This window comes from Apodemus sylvaticus, chromosome 22 (genome assembly GCF_947179515.1).
Source record: "Apodemus sylvaticus chromosome 22, mApoSyl1.1, whole genome shotgun sequence".
Lineage (NCBI taxonomy): Eukaryota > Metazoa > Chordata > Mammalia > Rodentia > Muridae > Apodemus > Apodemus sylvaticus.
This window is the reverse complement of record NC_067493.1, coordinates 5,923,164-5,939,293: the sequence shown is the minus strand read 5'-3', so window position 1 is coordinate 5,939,293 and position 16,130 is coordinate 5,923,164. Positions and strand designations below refer to the sequence as shown.

At 41.2% G+C, this 16,130-nt stretch overlaps 1 protein-coding gene across 1 annotated transcript in view; it reads right to left on the bottom strand.

The window, feature by feature from the left end:
- Window positions 1-15,875, bottom strand: part of LOC127673234 (zinc finger protein 120-like) — a 36,004-nt gene extending 20,129 nt beyond the window's left edge. Inside the window, exons 1-2 of the mRNA XM_052168831.1 lie at window positions 15,857-15,875; window positions 15,272-15,411 (exon numbers count right to left, since the gene is read on the bottom strand). Of these exons, the coding sequence (XP_052024791.1) occupies window positions 15,272-15,411; window positions 15,857-15,875 (159 nt within the window). The remainder of the gene's footprint in view (window positions 1-15,271; window positions 15,412-15,856) is intronic.
- Between the last annotated feature and the right edge of the window lie 255 nt (window positions 15,876-16,130).

Below are 16,130 nucleotides of genomic sequence, written 5' to 3'. Positions count from 1 at the left end.
CCCAGAGCACAGAGAGTGTTTGCACTCTGCCCCGCTGAAAATTTCCAGAGCAGAGCCAGAAGCCCGCGCCTTGCCCGGCCATTGTCCCTGCCAGGAGTATCAGAGAGAGGGTTTGCACTCCGCCCCACTGCAAACTTTCCAGAGCGGGAAGCCTGCGCCTTGCCAGTCCACTTTCCCTGCCCAGAGCACAGGGAGGGTTTGCACTCCGCCCCACTGTAAACTTTACAGAGCAGGAAGCCCCACCCCCCCCACCCCCCCACCGCCCCCCACCCCCGTCTTGCCCGGCCTCTACAAACTTACAGACTGCTTCTGTGGAGACGACGGGAGGATAGCGCGGTGTGACTTGAGAGCTCACAGACACCCGCAGCATGGAGCACTATCTTCATCTGGATGCGCTTGGGAATGCGGTCCCATTCCACAATTCCAGGCCGGGCTGCTCAGAGCCCGGGAAGCTCAGCAATCATAGCAGTCACTAAATGTGCGCACTCACCTCCTTCTTGCCTCTGCCATACCTCTGACCAACGCGCACATTCTAACTCCCAGCCCACTTTCATTCATAAAATAGAAGACAGGAAATGACGACATTCCAGGAGGCTGCGTGCAGGGCGGGCGCTGCGGTGATGTCAGGGGTGGGGCCAGCGGTTGCCGGGTGACGGACAGGGACGCCAACATGGCGGCCGCCAGGGGCTGAGGTGCAGGGTCACGAGGCGGGGGCAGGGCTCGGGGGATGTCAGGGGGCGTGGCCAGCGGTTGCTGGATGACAGTCAGGGAATCCAACATGGATCCCTCCCTGGGCTGAGATTGATGGGCGAGGGGCGGGGTTGCCGTGATGTCAGGGGCAGGGCCAGCAGTCTCTGAGTGACTGACAGTGATGCCAAGGTGACATTTTCACTGAATTTGAAGAACTATATAAATATGTGTGTTAAAATTGAAGAATTTGATGTAAAATAATACACATGAAAGTGTACACATAGATAATACATCAATACTACTTGACAAACCATGTAAAAAAATTCTAATCAAATTGATGGCTTTCATGGAAAATACTTCTTATAAAATTGATGAAATGTACAGAAAATTTATTTAAAATTAAGATTTGGCATTGAAAATAAATACACATAAAAAGTTGACAAAGAAAACTAAATGTATAGGCAAACTTAATTTTAGGAAAAAATTGAAAAATAAAGTGTTAAAATTGAAGAATATGTTGGAAAATAATAATGAAAAAAGATAAATCATCTTTACTAAATCAAGCACTTACAAACATTTTCTTATTAAATTAATGATTTTCATGGAAAATATTTCTGATAAAATTGAAGCAGTGTATAGAAAAATAGTGTTAAGGATTTTTCATGGGAAATTAATCAGATAGTATTGTGTACATAAAAACATCTCTAAATAATTGAAAAATTAAATAGAAATATTTTCTGATAAAATTAAAATTTCTCTTAACTAATATTCAAGTAATATTGAAGAAATATATATAGATATGTGTTAAAATTGAAGAATTAGTTGGAAAATAATAATAGTAAAATAGTAAACATAGAAAATATACTTAGAACATTGTCCAAGAATCTAGAAACAATTTTAATAAAATTGAAGATTTTGATGGAAAATATTTCTAATACAATTGGAGTAATATGCAGGAAATGTATTATAACTTAAGATATCAGTAAAGATAATACAGATAAAATATTAGACATATAAAATATTACTAAACTAATCGAAAATGGTAGTAGAAACATTTACTGAAAATATTTGTGAAAAAATTAAGTAGAACTTGAAATAGTGAAGGTTTTAATTGAAAAATAATACAGATAAATGGTAGACATTGAAGGGAGCTAGGATTTCTCATAATCCATAGTTGAGGCAGCAAGCTGACTTAGAGCCTGGGCAAACTAGACAAGCTTGAAGCAAGGTTGTGATTGAGTCATTCCACAAACAGACCGGACATAAAAGATAAGGGGCGTGCCTTGGAAAACTCCTATGTGTCATACACCATCTGGACTGGAGTCTCCTGTCTCCTGTCTCTTGGATGCAGTTTACTAATGTCGAAGTGACCTCCTGCTAACAAAATAAATCGCCCTCCTACATTGCTGACGGTCCGAGCTGTATGTATGCCAAAAAGCCCCCTCTGCATGCCAGAATCCCCCGTCAATGTTTGGATCAGCAAATCATGTGTGACCACGCCAAAACCCCTTGACTTTTCCTATATTAACCCCTAACTTTTGAGACTCAGGGTCCACTCCTCTGACTCCTGTGTGAGATACATGTCGGCCCGGAGCTCTGATAATAAACTGCCTTGTGTGTTTCCATCAAGTTGGTCTCTCATGTTTCCTTGGGTGTACACTATCCCGAGAATGGAGTGGGGGACTCCCCAAAAAGGAGGTCCTACATTTGGTGGCCCGTACGGGGATATAGGTGGCACCCAGGAACCTCGAAGACCCCCTTGGAGGTATGCTTGTGTGTGTGTGTGTGTGTGTGTGTGTGTGCTGGCAATGTTTTTGTTCTAAATGTCCTGAGTGTCTGAGTGCAGCACCTCTGTGTATGTGTTTTGGTTTCAGTTTGTTAACAGATAGGAGTGGAAGCAGAATTCCACTCCACAGTTTGTTTGCAGCTGCCTCTGCGGGCTGTAAGGACCCAGCTGCTGTGGAGGGAGACAACCTAGAGTCCCGGAGGCTGCAACCTTGGAGGACTCTCCAAGGGTGAGGGACAGTCAGGGGGACCTGACTGTGGTTTTCAGGAACGAAGGGGACAGAGTGCTTCTTCTACCGAGAAGGGAGTGGAAGCAGAATCCCACCCCATCAGAAGTTGCGTTTAGCTGTTTATGTCCAGACACTGATGAGTGTGCTTGGTTGTGCTAGTGTTTATTGTTTGAGTTTTGTTCTTGTACCTTTTGTTTTTTGTTTTTGTCATGGGGCAGACAGTGACAACCCCTTTGTCTTTGACTAAGGACCATTGGATGGAAATTAGGGCAAGAGGACAGAATTTATAAGTAGAACTTAAGAAGAAACAGTGGTAGACATTTTGTGCCTCGGAATGGCCTGCTTTTTGGGGTAGGATGGCCGCCCATAGGAACTTTTGGTTTGCCTACCATTAGGGCCGTGAAGGCCATTGTTTTTCACGAAGGACCGGGATCACATCCAGACCAACAGTCGTACATCATGGTATGGGAGGACTTGGCGTGATCCCCACCTCAGTGGTCCCAACCATTCCTCCCACCCCGTTGTTCCGGCTCCAGGATCCTGGCTGCCAGAGGAGATGCTGCAGATAAGAAAATGGTACAGATGCCTAAGGAGGGGAGCAAGCGCAGCACTCCACTAGCACCTGTTCCTAAGATCTACCCTGAAATAGAAGAACCCCCTGAGTGGCCTGCTCCCCCATCCCCACTTTACCTTGCCTCCCCACTACCAGAACCCCAAACCTCGGCTCTGCTGCCCCCCCCTTCTAGCTCCAGTCCCTGGGGCTGGAGGAAGGGGTCCCGCTGCAGGGACAAGGAGTCAATGCAGAGCCACCTCCGACGGACTGGCCGACAACGCTGTAGTGTCCCTGGGTGTGGCGCTTCCCCTTAGGGTTGTTGGACCACCTCCAAATCCAGATGACCAGGATGGTTGACAACTTTTACAGTACTGGCCTTTCTCTTCCTCTGATTTTTATAACTGGAAAGTTAATCCCCCTCCCTTTTCAGAAAACCCTGCAGGGCTTACAGGTCTAATAGAGTCCCTGATGTTTTTGCATCAGCCTTACTGGGATGACTGCCAACAACTTCACAAACCTTGTTCACCACCAAGGAGAAAGACAGAATTCTCCTCGAAGCTCAGAAGAATGCCCAGGACATTGCCGGATGTCCTGTCCAGACTCCGGCTGGGATAGATGAAGCATTCACCTTGATGCGTCCTCAATGGGACTATAACATGGCACAAGGTAGGGAAGAGCTGTCCAATTACCGCCAGGCTCTAGTAGACAGAGATAAAAGAGACAGGATTTGGCAGTCAGGGGACCTGGGAGACAAAAAATGGCAGGGGACAAGGAGACCCAGAAGAGATAAACCACACAGGGAAAAAGATCAATGTGCACACTATAAAGTCAAAGGGCACTGGGCTCAACCTTTTACTCTAAGGTAGTGTCTGTCTTTGTCACTGAAGTGTGTTTCCAGTATGCAGCAAAAAGCTGGGTCTTGTGTGCATATCCAGTCCCTTAGTCTGTCAGTTTATCGGCCATTGATATTAATAGTTATTAAGGAATAGTGATTGCTGCTTCCTGTTATTTTTATGTTTGCATGTTTATCTTATTTTGGGCTTTTTGAAAGACTACTTTATTGCTCTTTCTATGGTGGAGTTTCCCTCCTTGTGTTGGCATTTTCCATTTTCTTTACATTTTAGGGCTGAATTTGTGGAAGTATATTGTGTACATTTGTTTTTGTCATGGAATATGTTGTTTCTCCATTTATGTTAAGGTTGAGTTTTGCTGGGTATAGGAGCCTGAGCTGGCATTTGTGGTCTCTTAGGGTCTGTATGACACCTGCCCAGGATCTTCTGTCATTCATATTTTCTGATATGAAGTCTGGTGAAATTCTGATAAACCTGTGTTTAAATGTTACTTGACCATTTTCCCTTACTGCTTTAAATATTCTTTCTTTGAATTGTGCATTTGGTGCATTGATTATGTGAGAGTAGAAATTTCTTTTCTATTGCAGTCTATTTGGTGTTCTTTAGTCGTCTGGTATATTCATGGGCATCTCGTTCTTAAGGTAAGGGGAGTTTTCCTCTGTAATTTTGTTGAAGATATTTACCAGTCTTTTAGGTTGGGAATTTTCACTCTCTTTGCCATCTATTACCTTAGATTTGGCCTTCTCATTTTGTCCTGGATTTCCTGGATATTTTTGATTAAGAAATTTTTGCATTTACATTTTCTTTGACTTTTCTGTCAGTATTTTCCTCGGCATCTTCTACACCTGAGATTCTTTCTTCTCTTTCTTGCATTTTATTGATGGTTGCATCTATGACTCCCGATCTCTTTCCTAGGTATTCTATCTCCAGGGTTGTCTCCCTTTATGAATTTTTTATTGTATCTATTTCCATTTTTAGATCCTGGATGGTTTTGTTCAATTCCTTCCCCTTTTTATTTGCCTTTTTCTGAAAACCATTAAGGGATTTTTGTGGGCCCTCATTAAGGGATACTGGATGTTTTCCTTTGTTCTGTATTTCTTTAAGAGAGTTATTTATGCTCTTCTTAAAGTCCTCTATCGTTATCATGAGATATGATTTTAAATCAGGGACTTCCTTTTCTTGTGTGTTGGGGAATCCAGGGCTTGCTCTCGTGGGAGAACTAGATGTTGATGATACCAATTTGCCATGGGTTCTGTTGTTTATGATCTTGCCCTTGTGTCCTGCTCTCTGGTTATCTCTGATGTTAGCTGATCTGTCTCTGATTGAGGCTTGTCTCCCCTGTGAGTCTGTCTGTGTGTCAGTACTCCTGAGAGAAGAGTTCTCTCCAGGAGAAATTTTTGTATAGAAATAATTGGCACATAATCAGCTACCTCCAAGGTGCAGAGAAAATCTAGAAGGATCCCGTTCCCAGCTGTCCTTTGGTTGCTGAGTTCTGATGGCTCTGTTTGGATCTCTCATTGTCCGAGGATTTGAGCAGAGGTGGAGCTTACAGGTGTGATGGAATTTCTGGGAGATCAACTCTCTCCACATAGAATTTGGATGTGGAGCACTGAGGCAGGGGATCAGTTCTGTGTGAAGGCAGAGAATAAAAGGATCATGTCCGAAGCTGCTGCTCAGTTCTTTCGAACTGAGTGCTCTGTTGGGGTCCCTTTGAGCAGAAGTGGTATTCTTACCTCTACTCACAGGCTTGTCAGCACTCCTGGGAGATCCGCTCTCTCACTGCAGTATTTGGGTATGGAGACCTGTGGCACAGGATCAGCTCTCACACAGTGTTTTGATTATTATTGGTCAAGAAAATTTTATTTTTTGGTTGAAATTATTTGGGGAATCTATATGTTTCTTATATACTTATGGCCATTTTTTAATTGAAAAATGATTTTTAAATGATTTTATTGAAGTTTTTTCCTAGTAATTTGATCTGTGTGTTGGAGGGTTGAGACATGCTTTTGGAGACAGAGTGGAAAAGGAATGGGATGGGGAATTTTGGTATGGTGGACCAAGAGAGAAGTAACAAGTGTAATGAAAAAAATGAAAGAAATAAAAAGATAAATAAATGAATAAATAAATAAATAAATAAATAAATAAGACTGAAAGGTCTCCCGTGTTCATGAAAACATAGACTTAACAAAACATACAGATGTCAGATGAACAGCTGTGCTGTGCTATCCTATCCTTAGAATATGGTTGGTTTTGACTCTAAGGAGGCTGGTTCCAAGGATGTCCACAGCTGTGCCTAAATCCAGAACAGAAGGTGTCCATTTTAACTAGCCCTGACTGTGATCCATCTCAGGGCTAAGTCAACACTACAGAGAATTTCTTTATAGTGTCATTATTATTCTATGTTCATTTATTCTATGTGCATTCTATGTGTATATGTGTGTGCAGTACCTGCAAAGCGAAAGGAGCACCAGATCCCTTGGGACTGTATTTACAGGGCTTGATTACCTACTAAGTAGTTTCTGGGAATGAAAGTTGTCTTTTCTCTTTCAGTTCACAGTGTTCTTCACTAGCATACTGCCTGTTGACCTGTGCTTTTATTGAAATATTATTTGACCTTTTAATTAAAGTATATTTTTTTATGCCTTGACCTCTCTCAATGTCATCCCTTCTTCCCTTCCAAGTCATTCATTTTACGTATCTATTAGAAAGTTTGTACAAATATAAGAATAAAACATGCTGCATACATTTCTGTTGGTTGTGTGTATATGATCCTGGGATGAACACTTCCATGAACACTTGCATCAGATATGCAATTTGAAAGCTCTCTCTGCCTCAGGCTAATTCTTCCTCTTGTAAGACATTTGCTGTGTTTCTATTTTCATGGTCAACCCATGTCCCTCTGTAATCATAAACCAAATTAAATTCATTCAGTAGTTGCCTTAGAGATAATATTTTATCATTACAACATAAAATGCACTAGTACAAGCCATAAATTCTTCCACCTGCAAAAGTTCTTTCATGTAACATAAGAAAATTGTGAAAACTAAAAAGGTTTCCTTCCTATTGCATTCATGTGTCTTTTATTGATACATTTTTAGAAGTACAAATAAAATCGAGGGACATCATAACATTTGAATTGTATCTTGTCACTTGTCACAGTTTTTTTTTTTTTTACAAAAAAATAATCTTGAGTAAAAAATATAAGGGTCTTGCTTCAGATCTTGCCAAATTCTTTGTAGTCACAAGTTACTTTTGATATTCCTGATTGTCTACAAAGACTCCTGTAATATGTAAAGACTTTAGTAGATTGATTGCATACAAAAGAGTTTACTCTTGTATAAAGATGCAAGAAAGTGGAAAACATTAACACATCATCTATGTTTATGGGGTTTATCTGAATTATGACTTTTTCTCATGCCTTTTTCAAAGTCTATTTCTAAGACTACAGTTACATGCAAAGGCTTTAACAAATTGTTTATGCACAGTATTTCTCTCCTGGATGAGTTCTTTTATATATTCATAGAAAATGTGTTATGAAAATGTTTTATCACATTTATTGTATTTGTAACATTTCTTGTCAATATGCAAATTTGTTACAAATTTAAACATCACTATGATACTTAAATGTTGGGATGAAGGAAAATTAATTTGTCCTAAGAACTGCTTTTTTGTTACCAACTTCAATTTAATTATAATTTCAAACTAAATTTAAGTGCCAGGTGATAGCTGACCTGAGTACTTGACAATATCAAGTCAGCTTTCATTATTCATGTTTGTTCCCCCAAACTTAAGAACTGTTCATAACCATAATTTCTGTTACTCCTGTTTTATTCCTCAAAATATAATGCCTGTTCCTAACCAGAAAATAACACATGAATATGATAGGCTAGAACATAATAACTATATTCTGTATCAGTTGACAAAGAATATGAATAGAAAAAAAGAGTGATTGAGGGGAAAATGTAGATGTAACTTGGGACTGATGTTTGTGGTTTTCAAGATTGGAAACTCTATAACTTTGTGGCTCAGTTTGGGTAGGGCTAGAATGTTTCAATAAGTTTTGGACTATATTTTTCTGTCCCTGATTTACCAGTACTTATTTGATTAAAATAAATTCTTATCATTTGCATTTTCCTGATGTTTGAGATTTGTTGGAGTTCAGTGGACCTCACAACATAAAGGCTTAATCACATTGCTGTAATTCATACAATTTCTCTCCAGCATGCATAATTTCATAATGATAAACACTACAGAGGTGTGCAAAGCTTTACCATACTAAAAGCATTCACAAGGCTTCTCTGTACTTCAATAATGAAGAAAACTGCAGATTTGTGCAAGAGCTTCACCACCCTAATTTCACTCACTGTGTTTTCAAATTTTATTAATTTCATTTTCTATGTTTCAACAGCTTCCTGGCCTATGCTTGGCAGTCCTGGACCTTACTTTGTCTATGAACCTTGAACTCCAAGAGCTGCACAGCTCTGTTTCCTGAACCCCAGCATCAATGGAACACTTGGCCTGCAGCTGAGCTTGTCTTTTCCTAAAATCTGTTCTGGATCAGGATGACCTGAACCTGAAGTCTACTGGACTCTCCTGTCCTGGGATTAAAATGTTGATGTCACATATGCGTGTTCCTCCTCGCATCTACATGCAAACAATAGGCATGTAATAATAATGTAAGGTTAGAGAGGGTGGGAGGAGGCAGTGTGTGGTTAGCATATTCATGAGGGGGCGGGGCTCACCTGCCTCGTTTGCATAGTGCTCTTGGTCAGATGTGAAGCGGACTGATTTGCATAGATTTGAATAGAAATGCATAAACCGTTTCTATGGAGCCTCCCCTGTGCTGAGCACTGTACATTAGCATATTCATGAAAAGTCATGGCTCACCCGCATCCTTTGCATAACTGAGTCCTGGGAAACCATCGAGCCGATTTGCATAAATTTAAATCCAATGAAATAAATCATTTCCATCTGGGCTCTCACAGGCGAGAGCCGTCACCATTAGCATATTCATGAGGGCCTGGGCTCGCCCGCCTCATTTGCATAAACCTCGACCTCAGAAACAGCAAGCCCGGCCGATTTGCATACACACATCTTTAAAACGTGAATCTAATTGGAATAAATTATGATGTAATGGTGACGTGTGACATCACACAGTTCACTGCAGCTGCAAATTCATTTTATATCTTCGATCCCGGGATTCAGATTCTTATTTCCTGCTTCGCCTTTGCGCATCAGAACTCACAGTTTGTTGTATTTTATGTCTCCTAAGATGACCACGTTTCATCCACACAGACATCTTTAGAGTAAACTCTTGCTCAGCCCCGCCCACTCACCTCCCCGTCAGTCACCCAGGCCTCGCCCACGCCCACAGTAACAGCCAGTCAAGCTTAGCCCCACCTACACTCATCCCATCAGTCAACCGGGCAACGCCCACACACGCCCATACTAAGGGTCAGTCATGGTAAGCTCCGCCCACCTCTCCCCTGCACACACCTCTTTCAGTCACTCCGGCCCTGTCCACCTCCCTCTGTCATCTGGGCCACGCCCATGCGGAGAGTAACCACCAGTCACGCCCCACCCACAGTAAAGGCCAGCCGCGCTAAGCCCCGCCCACGCTCCTCTGATTTCATCGCCATTTTGTTCATCACAGATAGAAACTGGAAAAGACTGCAGTTTTCCTTGCAGGAAAATACAGATGTGTAAAATACAGTTGTCCACAAGATGAAGTTCACTTATCAAAATCAAGGACATCATGAACTTTTCTGACAAAAAATAATAATAATAAAATCAATAAATAAAACAGTAAAAACAACCAAATCAACCAATCAATCAAAATAATATAAGTAATGTAAAGAAAATAAAAAATATATAAAATGCAAAAAATAAATATAAAAATATAAATATAAATATGAATCTCCCATTTACCTAATTGGCTAGACTTGCATTCTCCTGTCCCTATTTAATTATTCCAAAATATAGCATGGGGCCTGAAATTAAAAGCATTAACCAAAGCTGAATTCATGCTGTCACTAAAGAGATATTTAAGTAATGTTTAATTGTGTGTAGAGTGATTTCTCCCTGGGAGAGCGTATTAATTCTAAGACAGCTGTGTCTTCAGCCTTTTAGAAAACAGTTTCCAAGACAAGCTATGGTGACTCAGGTCAATTTGCTGCCAGTTTGTTTACCCCCAGAAAATGGTCATCTTTTCCTCTTGATTAAAATTCTGAAATAGTTCAGTTTAAAGACTGCGCCATCATGGAGTTTTACAATTCCCCATTGGAATCATGTAGTGAACTGTCCATTGCAGCAACAGGAAATGGATTTGCACGTGAAGCATGGTTTCCGCCTTGAGTAACAGGTCAGTGTGGACAACACACAGTGAAATATGAGAGGCAACAGCTACATCGCAGATCAAAGTTTAAGGGGGTCAGTGACAGGGGACACAATTATGAAGAAAGACCTGATACAAGGAGAGTGAATTATTTTCTAATTTCCCATCTTGTATTAATTCATGTATGTGAAGGAAAACACAACAGGTTATCTTGAAAAAGTGAAAACTGAATTACAAATTAGGGGATTCTCCTGCAGAGATATGTGGAATGCTCACTAATATGGTGAAGTCAGCACAGACATTTGAGACACAAACCATTGGCTGTCCTGTGATTGTCTACACTAACATTTCCCAAAACCTATCTTCTTAATGTCATTCACTCTATCAGCGAACGTCTGCTCTATTTAAAAGTATGTATACAAATCTGTCTCTTTTAAACATGTTTATCTTTTAGAAATGTCAATTGTTCCTATTACGTTTTGAATTTCATTCCCTCTATATAAGGATAAGTTATATCCTTAATAACTTATTTGTTTCTATTCTCCATAGTTTCCTCATCATTATGGCTTATATTCCTTTTACTCAGAGTCTCTGGTATTTGATATTTGTTGCTGTTTAGAGCACTGTCTTCTGCAGCTGAGATGTGGCTTATCATCTGTAATTAAGATTTAATTTGAAGATCGAATCCTGCCTCTGCTGCACTGTGCCTTCAAGACACCTGCAATACACCTCCTCTAAGGCTGAGCACCACTGCTCAGTGTGAATGAAAAGATATTAGTGTATGAGTGTCCTCTAATCTCCACAGGTTTTGTGGGAATTATACATATTCAGAGCTATGAGTCTCCATAGCACAGTTTTCATTGTGTGCCAGAGGTTTGGATATGTTGTGCCTTCATTTACATTAAAGTCTAAAAGGTCTTTAATTTTTTTTTAATTATTTTTTCCTTGACCAAGTTATCATTGAGTAGGGTGTTGTTCAGTTTACATCTTTGTGTGGGCTTTCTGTCTTTCCAAACCCAGCCTAACTCTTTGGTAATGTGATAGGATGCATGGGATTATGTTCAACCTTCTTGTATCTGTTGAGGTCTGTCTTGTGATTGATCATGTGGTCAAAATTAGAGAAGGAACCATGAGGTGCTGAGAATACGGTAAATTCTTTTGCCTTAGGATGAACTATTCTATAAATTTCTGATAGACACATTTGGTTCATAAGTTCTGTTAGTTTTCCTGTGTCTCTATTTAGTTTCGGTTTACATGATCTTTTCATTTCTAAGACTGGATTGTTGAAGTCTCCCACTAATAGTGTGAGGTGCAATGCGTGCTTTCAGTTTTAGTAAATTTTCTTTTATGAATGCTGGTTTTATTGCATTTGGAGCATAAATGTTCATAACTGAGAGTACATGTATGTACATAACTGAGAGTGGATTTTTCCATTGGCGAGTGTGTAGCGTCCTTCCTTATCGTTTTTGATAACTTTTGGTTGATAGTCAATTTTATTCAATATTACAACGTCTAGTCAAGCTTTTTTTGTGGGACCATTTGTTTGGAAATTATTTTTCAACCTTTTAATCTCATATAGTGCCTTTCTTTGTCATTTCCACCTAAAATCTGTACTGACTACAAGAAATTTAGGCAAAATGATGGAGCAGAGACTGAGGGAACTCAGTCTCTGTGTTCCCTATCTGAGGCATTAATGAGCCCCTGCCCAATTTGAGATCCATCCCATAGGAAAGCAAGAAACCCTGTCTTTACTGAGGATACTGTGTTATACTTGCAGTCAGTAGCTTAGCATCATTGGCCTCTGAGAATGTGAATCCAGATCCAGACTATAACACATGCAGAGACCCACAGCCTAACATTGGACAGGGCTCAGGGTGCCTTTGAGGAGAGGGTTGAAGGCCACTCAAGGAACAGGAAGTCCATTCAAAGACCCTCAGAATCATCTAACCTGGACATTACAAGACTGAGCCACCAACCAAAGAGTCCACAGGATGGACTGAGACCCACACCATATATGCAATACATGTGCTATTCCGTCTTCACATGGGTCCCACAAAACCTGGAGAGGGAGATGCCCCTTATGCTGTTATCTGTTTGTCCAAACTGTTCCCTTATCTTGACTACCTTCTCTGAACTCAGTAGGAGAGGATGTGCCTAACAATCAGACTTGAAATTCTATGCTTGGTGAATTTTCAAGTGGATGCCACCCTCGTTGAAGGAGTGAGGGAAGAATGATTGTTTAAGGTGAATGGAGTGATTGTAGAAATTGGAATTTAAATTAAATAAATAAATGATAATTAAGTGGGGAAAAATGAACAAATACATATTATCAGAATGAATATTTGATGTCAGCCCTTTATTTTTAAAATTAACCCCACTCAATATTTCAGGGTGTAAGCCAAGGAGAAAAGATTTTTGGCCAAAATATCACACAATGACCTCTCAATAAAGGTTTCTGTGTCTATTCTCATCTGAAATGCCATGATCTCAATTTCCTCTGGCTGCATACTGTCAATACTCCAATCTCCTAAGTCGTATGAGAACAACAGAGTAAGATCCAAGAACAGCTTTCTATGACCTTTGCCTCCTCAATTTCTGATAATTTCCACAATCTTTCAAAATTGATCCTAGATTCTGTCCAGCAGCAAAATCTCATGTTAATAATGACTTTGTGGTTGTTTTTGTTGTTCTAACTTGTGACTCTGCTGCTTTATTGGAATCCTCTGAACAAAAGAATCTCAGGAAATAAACGGTTGTTGAGAATGGTTCTGTCAGACAGCAGTTCATCAATTTGGGAGCTTAGAGTAGAAACTGAAGCTACAAACTGAAGGTAAAACCATGGACAATCATTGTCTCTTGGCTTGTTCTCTGGCTTGATCAGTGTCCCATGCTCAGGTAGCTCTCTCATGCAACCCAGACCCACTGGTTTATGAATATTGTCACCCTCAGTGGAAGAGCCTTCCCACATCAATCATCAACACTATCTCACACAGATAGAGCAACCAGCCATTATAACAAAAGCACACCCTCAACTGAGGCCCGTTCAGATGACTGCAGCTCTGGAATATTGAAATGTTGGCAGCTTCACCTCTCTCCTGACTACGTCTTCATGTGTATTGCTAAGATTATGCCTTCCTGCCCACCTCCTCTCCTAGCTTTCAACATTAGCCAGCATTCCATTTTGAACATACCCAACAAACAGAGCAGTAAAATGGGCAACACTCAGTCCACACTCTCTGAAATTCTAGACAACAAACCATAACCCAAGAATAACCTCCCACCTATACTAAACAAACTGAGAAACTTTACTTAGACGAATAATAACCACAAATGCAGATGCCTAAGTAATCAGCATAGAAATAAAAGGAATATTAGCTTGGAAAATAAGTCACAATCCTCACATTCTTAGTACAGTTCCTTGCCCCATACAACCTCTTTTGCATCACATATTTTATTTTAGTTTCTCAAGACATATTAGGGAAGGAGAAGTAGGAGAATGAAAAGGAGATAAACGATGATGAGGAGGAGGAAGAGCAGGAGCAGAGGAGGAGGAAGAGCAGGTGCAGAGGAGGAGGAGGAGGAGGAGGAGGAGGAGGAGGAGGAGGAAGAGGAGAAGGAGAAGGAGAAGGAGAAGGAGAAGGAGAAGGAGAAGGAGAAGAAGAAGAATATCAATCAACATAATTGTATAGAAAATATTTCCACTGAAATCATAAATGAAAACTTTCCTCAACTAAAAATGCTGGCTGTTAATATGCAAGAACCATCAAAAATGCCAAACAGATTGGGAAAGAGTCCCTTTGCCACATAAAAATCGAAGACTAAAAATATAATTTAAAGACATATAAAAAACTACAGCAGAAAAAAATAACAAACTAAACAAAACAAAAACTAGAAATGTATGAAATCAGAACTATTAGATTCATATCCATTTTCTTTTTTAAGGATTTAATTCATTACTTAAACAAAGTTCTCCCTGCATGTATTCCTGCTGCCAGAAGAGGGCACCAGAACCCATTACATACAGTTAAGAGCTGCCATAGGGTTGGTAAGAATTGAACTCATGACCTGTGTAGGAACAGCCAGAGCTCTTAACCTCTGAGACATCTCTCTAGGCCTATTCATGCCTTCTTAATGTATATTAAAAAAGACAAAAAGGTTTTGACAAAGGTGCTGCATAGTCACAGAAAGCACCCTTCCTTCTACAAGAAAGCAACTGGTCTAGATGTTTTGGACAGAATTACAATCAGCCATGATTCTGAAGATATTAAGTGGTCATGGCCTGAACTAGCAAGAAGCAAGACTAGAATCCTCACAGGAAGTCAAATCTGGCTGATGCTTCCCCTTCAAGCCCATAGAGGACCCACCACACCAGTGCATACAGCTCAGACACAAGTTCCTCCCCATTGTGGGCAGATATCCTGTGCTCATCATGTCTTGATTTCAGAATTTCCCTGAGGTCCACTCACAGCACACAACAGCAGAGCTCATTGCAGGACACAGAGAACCATTCAAGCTGCAATGCTACAGTGAACACACAGAAACACATCTGGGAGATCTCGTCTCTTTGTCTGGCTGGCAGGTCTGCCTGGCAGCCTGAATTGGCCAGTGAGTCTTAGCCATCCTCAGGATAAAGTGTGCTTCAGGTCTAGGGCCAGACCTTTCCAAGATCTCAGGAGTGGTTTTCACTCCATTAGCATTTGAAATAAGATTCCAAGAGGAATCTCACCTCACCCAGTCCTGGGGGAGGACTCAACCTTCCAAGACAGGCTGGTCAGCTGCCTGTTCCTCCTCTCTGTGAGCCAGGACACTGCACTTACCAGGACCTTACTTCAGACCTTGCCTGAGCTTTCCTCAAAGAACTTGTCTTCTTCCCATAATCACGGTGAACAGCTTGCAAAGCCCACTGCTCAAGGTGCATTGGAGGTATCAGTGTGACCCGGGAATGGATGATCCAGTGGATGACCCAGGCTATTAACATTAAGGGTGTATTTTTACTAAAAAGAGTTTTAGCCAGGCAGCGGTGGTGCATGCCTGTAATCCTAGCACTTGGGTGGCAGAGAGAGTGATAAACTAAGTTATAGGCCAGCCTGGTCTACAAAGTGAGTTCCAGGAAAGCCAGGGGTATACAGAGAAAACCTGTCGCAAAACACACACACACACACACACACACACACACACACACCCCTCAAAGACTGTGGCACAGTTTTACATAAGGTTATCTGCACTGGGCACAGCCTAAAAAAAAAACCTTGTGCACTGCAGCAAACCTATCAGCCTCAGCAGAGACTGCACATAAGGCTATCTGCTTCCCTAGACTCTCGACTTGCCCACCGTGCCTCACCCTGTAGTACAGAGCCTTCCCATTGGCTGCAAGTGGCGGGGAGAGGCGGGACAAGAGGAAGGCCTTACTTACCTGTCACTGCGGTGGGCATGATGGGTGTTGTGGTCCTTATATTGATCCATGCCAGAAATTGTAGTCTTTGAACCCCTAATGGCTGGGCGGGTGGTGGGGAGGGGAGAGATGCAGGCATGTTCCTCTGGACCCGAGGGCTTCTGGGAAGTGTGGTTTGCAGTATGTTTGCTGTTTTAACAGCTACTGTGACTCTGGGCAGTTGTAGTGAATGCCTTTAATTCCAGCACTTGGGAGGCAGAGGCAGGGAGATTTCTGAGTTTGAGACCAGCCTGGT